Consider the following 8,378-nt stretch of genomic DNA (forward strand, 5'->3'; position numbering starts at 1 on the left):
CTGGAAGAGCACAGCAATTCAGGCAGCATCCGAGGACAGGCAAAATCGACGTTTCGGGCACGCTTCAGGCTCTCTGCCTTTATTCCTGATGAAGGGCTTTTGCCCAAAACGTCGATTTTGCCTGTCCTCGGATGCTGCCTGAATTGCTGTGCTCTTCCAGCACCACTGATCCAGAATCTGGTTTCCAGAATCTGCAGTCATTGTTTTTACCTCAACATTTATTGCCTATCCTTAAGTGTCCTTGAGAAAGCGGTCGTGAGCTTACTTCATGAACCACTCCAGTTCATTTCATATTAGCACGTTACACAACAATGTCACTGGGGAAGGAGTTCCAGGATTTAGACCAAGTGACAGTGATGGGACGGTGATATCTTTCTAAGAATGATGGTAATAAGTTGGAGAGGAACTTGCAAGTGTTAGTGTTCCTATCTATCTGCTTTCCATGTCATAGAGTCCCTACAGTGTGGAAACAGGCTCTTTGGCCCAACAAGTCCACACCAACCCTCTGAAGAGTAACCCACACAGATCCATTCCCCTATCCCATTATCCTATATTTACCCCTGGGTAATGCACCTAACCTACACATCCCTGAAGACTCTGGGCAATTTAGTGTGGCCAATTCACCTAACCTGCACACCTTCGGATTGTGGGCAGAAACCAGAGCACTCAGAGAAAACCCACGCAGACAATGTGCAAACTCCAGACAGTCGACCGAAGCTGGTGCTAACCACTGAGCCACCTTGCCACGCCCTTCAAGATGGTTATGGTGTTGTTCTAGAAGATGCTATCTAAGGAGTCTTGATGAATTTCTGCACTGTAACTTGTAGGTAGTTTTGAATTCCTAAATCCTGCTTGGAATTAAAGCTAGAGTCATATTTCTGAACATTTTGAGTGGAGCAACACAAGTTTAACCATGATGCAAAAAAGATACATCTTCTGATTTGATTTAAGGTCTTCAGCGAGGTAGTAAGAAGACATGCATTTTTTAAAGTGAAGTGAAAGTGTCCCAAGGTCGAGGACTCTTAAAAGAGTCATACAATTTATTGAAGTGTACATAGACAAGAAAGATGTGACTAACTGAAACAAGATCAGGTTAATAAAGTTCCTGGATTGTCAGTTTGGTCTCATTGTACTAAATGCTTCTGTTTTTAGACTGATACATTTTTGGCAGCAAAAATTATTAGCCTACTCGACAAAAATGATTAAAAATGTTCACACATTTTTCACACGTCCGTAGAAATTAAAATCAAATCTGCAGTATAAAGTAAGTGTAGGACAATGATATATTAAGTCTTCATTTAAAATTGTTTTAAAAAAAGCTGAAGTCATAGAATGTGTTAGTTTTAGTTTGATAATATTTCTGCATTTCATGACACAGCACCATATTTTACAATTACAATCAATCATAGACTGTTTTATGACTTCACCAGTAGCTTACAATGATTTGTTCTTAGATCTTGAAGTTTGTGTCCGGTATAGATAGAAAAGGTATTAAGTTTTGCTAAATTAATGCAAAGAATACTTGAAATAAGCAACAACTTATCATTAACTGATGAAGGTATAAACAAAACATTTAATGGTCTTAATTTATTTTCAGCATTGTGCACATTCAGTTCAGTTTGACGATTTCCAACGTTTTCGGGTTTTTTTGTTTCATTTTCATAATTCTCATGTGTTTTAAACTAAAATGATGGCGAGGAATAGTAGTATTCACATCATTGCAAATTGCTGTTTGCAGCTGCTGCAGGGAAAGGTGATCCCCAAGTATGAGCAATGGCATTCAGCAGAAGAAGGCAGTGGACAAGTAGATCATGATGACATCCAGATCAGTGGGGACTGTGATGATGAGGATGGCTGCATTGGATCAGGAAATGGAGAAGTGAAAAAATCTTTCAAAACGTCTGAATGTGAGTTTTGTTAATGTTATTTTTCCAAATTGATACCTTTGAAATGCATGTTTCCTGGAAAACGTTTATAATTTATTCATGATACCAATGATGTTTATAAACCCGCAAGTACTTTAATGGAAAGAAAGCAGTAATATTGAATTTGTCTCTCCATAAAAGGAAACCAAGAAAACAGTATCAAGAGGTTCTTTTTTGTTCTTTTAGCATGATTATGAAAATATAGAAAATCAGAAATAACAAACGGTCATCAAAATTATTTTGGTTCCCATCTGGGCAATTAACAGTTTATAAATGACTTAATGTATGTTTGTGGATATCTGAAAATGTTACTCCTAAATTGATGCTCAATACTTGTTTGTATGAGCAATTGAAAATGTTTGAAGTTTATTTATGGACTATTTCTTCTAGAAAAATGTTAGAGAAGTTATTTCTATTAGTCTGTGTTGAGCAAACTGGTCCTATAATGTACTACACTTAATACCAAAGCTAAATTCCACACAAAAATGGTTGTTTAAAAGGGTATTTAGCAAAATATAATCTAATTCAAGACTTGATGGTGAAAGCAGGAACACAAGATCAATAAAAGTTAAAAATCACACAACACCAGGTTATAGTCCAACAGGTTTAATTGGAAGTACACTAGCTTTCGGAGCGACGCTCCTTCACCTGATAGAGCGTCGCTCCGAAAGCTAGTGTGCTTCCAATTAAACCTGTTAGACTATAACCTGGTGTTGTGTGATTTTTAACTTTGTACATCCCAGTCCAACACCAGCATCTCCGAATCATCAATAAAAGTTATGTGCTTACCCCTGGATAAGGCAAACTATGAATCAAAGATGCAACTTTTCAGAACTTTGAACGCTCAAGTATTTGAAGACCTGGTTGAAATCAAATGTAAATTGTTTATTTAGAAGTTACATTACAAAAGGCTCAACGTCAATTTTATCTGTGTGTGTAATCAGCATTCTATTTATATAGAGAGACTGCAATTTGTCTGTCACGTCAGTTGAGGAGTATGTTGGGCCAATGCCCCTAATCACAGATGGATTGATTTTGTACAATGTTGCATGACATGAGTTGAAAGTGACTTGTAGTATGTTATACTGTTGTAGAATGAATTTGCATTCAACAGATCATCACCTCTGTCTGACACAGTAGAATTCTAAGAGTGCCTGAATGAAGGTGTATAGGTAAGTTGGAGATATTTTTGATGAGGAATGTTAATTTCCCTAACTAAAAGCACTCTTCAACCTTAAACCTTTCTTTCAGAAAATAAAATGTTTTGCAATATTATCATCAAAATGCAAGTACAATGTGTTGTGCTTATGCATTTTTACAACAGCCACAGTATACTATTGGCTGAATATTTTGCTTTGCTGTTACTAGGTATGAAGGGGGAAGGCACATAAAAACTTTCCTTCTATGCACCTACTTGCACATTCCAAGCAATCTGGAATTTTACTGGGGCGGGGGAGGAAAAACTTGTGAAAATTGGAAATGAATAGTGCTTGTCCATCTGATCTTGTATATCATAAAATGGTAGTACCAGAGATTTACATTTTATTTTCCTTTTGGAACCAACAGGGGTGAGACATTGGATAAACTGGTCAACCATAGGCCTACCCAACCTCATACCAACCTTCCCTCGTCCACCTTTGTGAGATCCCCGATCCTGGGTTTATCTGGACACAGCAGAGTGATGTGACCCTCTGTAGTCCCAGCTGTGACCAGCATTCCCAGTGACTCTGCAGCGATGACTAGCAGCCATTTAAGATGCAACTTTCCTGTCAGGATATGGGCAGAAGTCACACTTTAAAACAACGGACCTGTTGTTTTAAATTTTGCAGGGCAACCAATAGGCTGCTGCTCCTCCCACCGGCTTTTTTGTTGGTAAGAGGGGATAGAGGCAAGACTAGTGATACTTGTGAGATTGAATCCCATATTTGTATACAAATGTGAAACAAAATTGCAGAAACCTTATGAAGATGGTACTTTTTTTGAGTGAAAAATACCTTGTGACCACAGAACGTATTAAATTTACAAAGAATGTCATTTAAATTCAAGGACAGCTTCCTCCGGTTATCATGTATTGATGAATGATCAGTGAGCATTTCTGCCTGGGTCTGTTTCTGGTACAGGGCGAGTGTATCCATTTCAAAGACATTAATTGACTTTTTGATAGAAATTTGGAGCCTTCAGGATTGCCGTGAAGATTAGAGGAGTTGAAGATGCACGTTAAATGGACCTGTGGAAAAATCGTGGGAACATTTAAAAATAACTTCCTAAAAAAAAAATTAAGGGCTTAGGTTATTAGTTACAAAAATGTTGGAGATGGGAAAATACACTTTTTGATGACCTAGAGCAGTGAGACATGTGACAAAATCTTCAGGAAGAAGTCCAGTTATGGTTGATCACTGCACTTTGGATTCACTATTTGCCTGATACAGTAGTAGTAGGAAATGGCAAAAGCATGAAACCTCTATATCACCAAAGGAAAAATTTGATTGCTAAAGCAGTTCATTTTCTTACTTTCCTTCCTATCAATGCCTGTCTCTGCTTTCAACAGACCCACAGTTCCCGCATGACAATAAAAGTCTAAAGTTTGTTAATCAATCAGTGTTCTGTACATGCAAACATTTCTTTATCTTGTACTGTATTTTGTGACCATCTTTTCCCTGTAAGTTTCCCTCCCAACACTGAATGCATGCAATTTATGCATTTTAAGTGTTGCCTAGCTATACAGAAAAATACGAAGAGATTGTGCAAATTGTGTAAATTACCCAGACCTTCCAGATAAATTAATGGGACCATTGTTTGTTTTCCTCTTATTTCTATTTCTTTTCATCCCCTTTTCTCTTATTATCATTTTTGACCTATTGTCCACCAACTTTGTTCTGTCAACTTACTCAATCTATCAGTATTTCCTTAGCATTTTTATTCTCCCAAGTACACAGTATCTGATACCACCATTTTTTGTGTAATTGGCAAACTTGGATATATGGCTTCTTAATGTGTTATCTAAGTCACTCACAAGTACAGTGATGGATTATGGACCAGATTCTTGTGTGATACCATTAGTCTTCAAAGAATTTGTATGAATGCGACAGAGGTGAAAATTAATTTCATGAGAAGATGATTGCATGGAAGTAGAAGTTAACCAATAACAAAAGAGAAAACAAAGTTAACCAATGAGGAATAAAGAAGTTAACACATTTGATATGTACATTGAACTGCAATGGTGAACAGATGAAAAAAAGATTAATAGTCCAAATATAATGGAAGAATTACTATACCCAGAAAGAATATTCTACCCTTGCCCTTAAATTTATTTCTGTTCAATTAACTATTTTCAGCAGAACTGTCTTGTAAGTAAAAAAGGGCAACTCATAAATTACAGCTATCCACTATGTTATTGTATTCCCCTCTAATCCTGCAGTCTTCTGTAAATTATTGTGTCTTGTGCTCTGAATTGCGTTGGAATAGTGTGTATTATATGCAGTTGAATGTTTTGCAGAATCAAATGGTATAAAAATATTTGTGAAAATATCTTCTACAATCACTCAGTAGAATTCAAAGTGGAAGTTTTCTGAGCTGTTACATTAGAACATTCATCTGGAGTTGATATTCTGCCGATGCCAGAAACCCGAAACATTTTGGGGTCCAGACCCCATGACTTATCCACACTGTTAACATGATGCAATTTTTAAATACCGATTGTCTAACTGGGCCGCTGGAGAGCTTGGCACCCAATTAGTACTCCCAGGGATGGCGGGTTGGATGGTAACTCCCTTCTACAGAAATGATGTTCTTAAACTTGAGAGGGTGCAGAAAAGATTTACAAGGATCTTGCCAGGACTGGAGGGTTTGAGTTGTTGGGAGAGGCTGAATAGGCTGGCACGTTTTTCCTTGGATAATGAGAGGCTGAGGGATTATAGAGTCATAGAGATAAACAGTACAGAAACAGACTCTTTGGTCCAACTTGGCTATGCCTTCCAGATATCCTGGATAAATACATCACCATTTGCTGGCACTTGGCCCATATCTCTCTAAACCCTTCTTATTCATATATCCATCCAGATGCCTTTTAAATGTTGTAATTGTACCAGCCACCACTTCCTCTGGCAGCTCATTCCATACACACACCACCCCTCTGCCTCCTTTTATGAAATCATAATCATAAATAAGGTGAATAACTAATGTCTTGCCAAGGTGGGTGAGTCCAAAACTGGAGGGCATAGGTTTAAGGTGAGATGGGAAAGATTTGAAAGGCAATGTTTTCAATGCAGAGGGTGTTGCATGTGAGGAACAAGCTGTCAGAGGAAGTGGTGGAGGTGGGTGCAATCACATTTAAAAGGCATCTGGATGGGTGTATGGATAGGAATGGGTTTAGAGGGATATGGCCCAAATGCTGACAAATGATTCTAGGCCAGATTTGAATGTCTGGTCGGTGCAGATGAGTTGGACCAAAGGGTTTGTCTCTGTGCTGCATGACTCCATAACTCTATGGCTCTGTGACTCTATAACTGTCAGAAGATAGGACAAATAGCAGTCATTATTGGTCAGAAAGTCAGCAGCTTCACAGCACAAATGGCCATTGAAAAGGTCTTAGACATGCTATCTATGAATAACTATTAACTTTTCAACAATGTTACTTCAGCAAAATCATCCCTTAATGGCTTCTCACATTAGTTTACACTTCAATGCACCAGACAAGTTACTTTCCTTGATCAGCGATTTGAAAGTTTCTGGTCTTCAACAAGCCCAATGATAAAGTTTCTGAAGGAGGTTTAATAGATAGTTTCTCCTTGTCATCTTGCTTTGAAAATTTTACATTCTGGAGGTATAAGAGCACCATTTCCCTTTCCAAGTGCACTATTGTGAAGACGCATCTACACCAAACCACTTCCCTGGAGCAATTGAAAATGAAATTCCCTGGCTGGACTCAGACAGTCCCTAACTGAATTTCCAATTACCTGTGAGAGCAGTTTCAGGTGCAAAATTGGAATATCACACACTGAAAAGCTATCCTCGGTTCCCCACATTTAATGGCGTGTTTAGATTTGCAGAGCATGTGTGAAGAAGGGAAAGCCAGAAACCTGCATGTCTCTGATTAATTGCTTATAGAGCTTGTTAAGAGTATTTGAAACAACCATTAGCAATTTATAAATGACCAGCATGAGATAAGCAGAAGAGCTCTCGTAGTGTCCCTACCTCTCAGTCAGAATCATAGAATGTCTACAGGGTGAATAGAGGCCATTTAGGCCATTAAGTCTCCAAAGAGCATTCCAGCCTATCCCTGTTGTCCTGCATTTACCATAGCTAACCCACCAAGCCTGCACACTGCAGGACAATTTTGCAAAGCAAATCCACCTAACCTGCACATCTTTGGATTGTGGGAGAAAACCGGAGCATCTGGAGAAAACCCACGTAAGCATGAAGAGAATGTGCAAACTATACTCAAGGTTGGAGTCAAAACTGAGTTCCTTGTACTGTGAGGGAGCAGTGCTAACTACTGAGCCACCGGGCTGTCTATATGGAAGGCCTGGGCTCAAGTCCCACCACCTGCAGATGTGTGAAAATACCCACAAGGTAAACAGAAAGTTTAAGATATCTTTGAGCACAGCTGTCAGGAATACAGTTTGCAGTTGTGAATAGCTTCCATGTGGAAAAAGTTGCAGAAAAGGGATGAAACTCTGTTACTTCCTGCAGTTTGGCAGAGTTGCCACTGTCAAAGCTGAGAGACTTCGTATTTGTGAGGAAAGAATCTTTTGCCTCTTGAGAGGAATATCACATCCATGGCCATTTCTAGCCATACCTGCTTAGCCTGGTTCACTGGACCTTTTCATCTAGTTGAAGATGAAGAGTAGATATTTACCACAGACTCAATTAGTGGCTGAAGGGAGAGGTCAGACATGTGACTGAGCAATGTTTAAACCACCATGCCCTCTCCTCTCCCTGCTTTTCCATTTACAAAGACAGTATCTACTCCCAGTCATAGCTGCCAAATATGCAATCTGATGGGAATGAATATGTTAATAATACATTAATGGACATGAAGGTGTAATTCTGACATCAGTAGTCACATGCAATGGAGACTCTGAGAAGAGGGGAAAGGAGGGACTGTACGATAAACCTGTAATCCGTATTCTGCATGTTAGAATGTTGATGAATAGTTTATAGAACTGACTGAAAGTGAGAGGGAGTTATTCTTAGACACAGGAAGCAGGGGCAGTGTGGTTAAATGGAGCAGTTCCAAAGTGCACCACACACATTCAAATGCGAGATCTCATGATTAGTGGAATCCATAAGACCAGAATATACTCAATCAGTGGAAGCAGTTCAAATCAATGTCCTTCTCAGATGTGCTTCCTCCACATGCTCAATGCCCCTAACTGAGTTCTGGATTAGTGGTGCTGGAAGAGCACAGCAGTTCAGGCAGCATCCAAGGAGCAGCGAAATCGACATTTCGGG

General features: G+C 39.0%; 1 protein-coding gene across 1 annotated transcript in view; it reads left to right on the plus strand.

Annotated features, from left to right (window-relative positions):
• The window catches only part of gpc5a (glypican 5a), a 1,026,959-nt gene that overhangs the window by 677,256 nt on the left and 341,325 nt on the right, over positions 1 to 8,378 (plus strand). The window contains exon 7 of the mRNA XM_043692684.1: positions 1,739 to 1,907. Within this exon, the coding sequence (XP_043548619.1) occupies positions 1,739 to 1,907 (169 nt within the window). The remainder of the gene's footprint in view (positions 1 to 1,738; positions 1,908 to 8,378) is intronic.

This window comes from Chiloscyllium plagiosum, chromosome 6 (genome assembly GCF_004010195.1).
Source record: "Chiloscyllium plagiosum isolate BGI_BamShark_2017 chromosome 6, ASM401019v2, whole genome shotgun sequence".
NCBI classification, from domain to species: Eukaryota; Metazoa; Chordata; class Chondrichthyes; order Orectolobiformes; family Hemiscylliidae; genus Chiloscyllium; species Chiloscyllium plagiosum.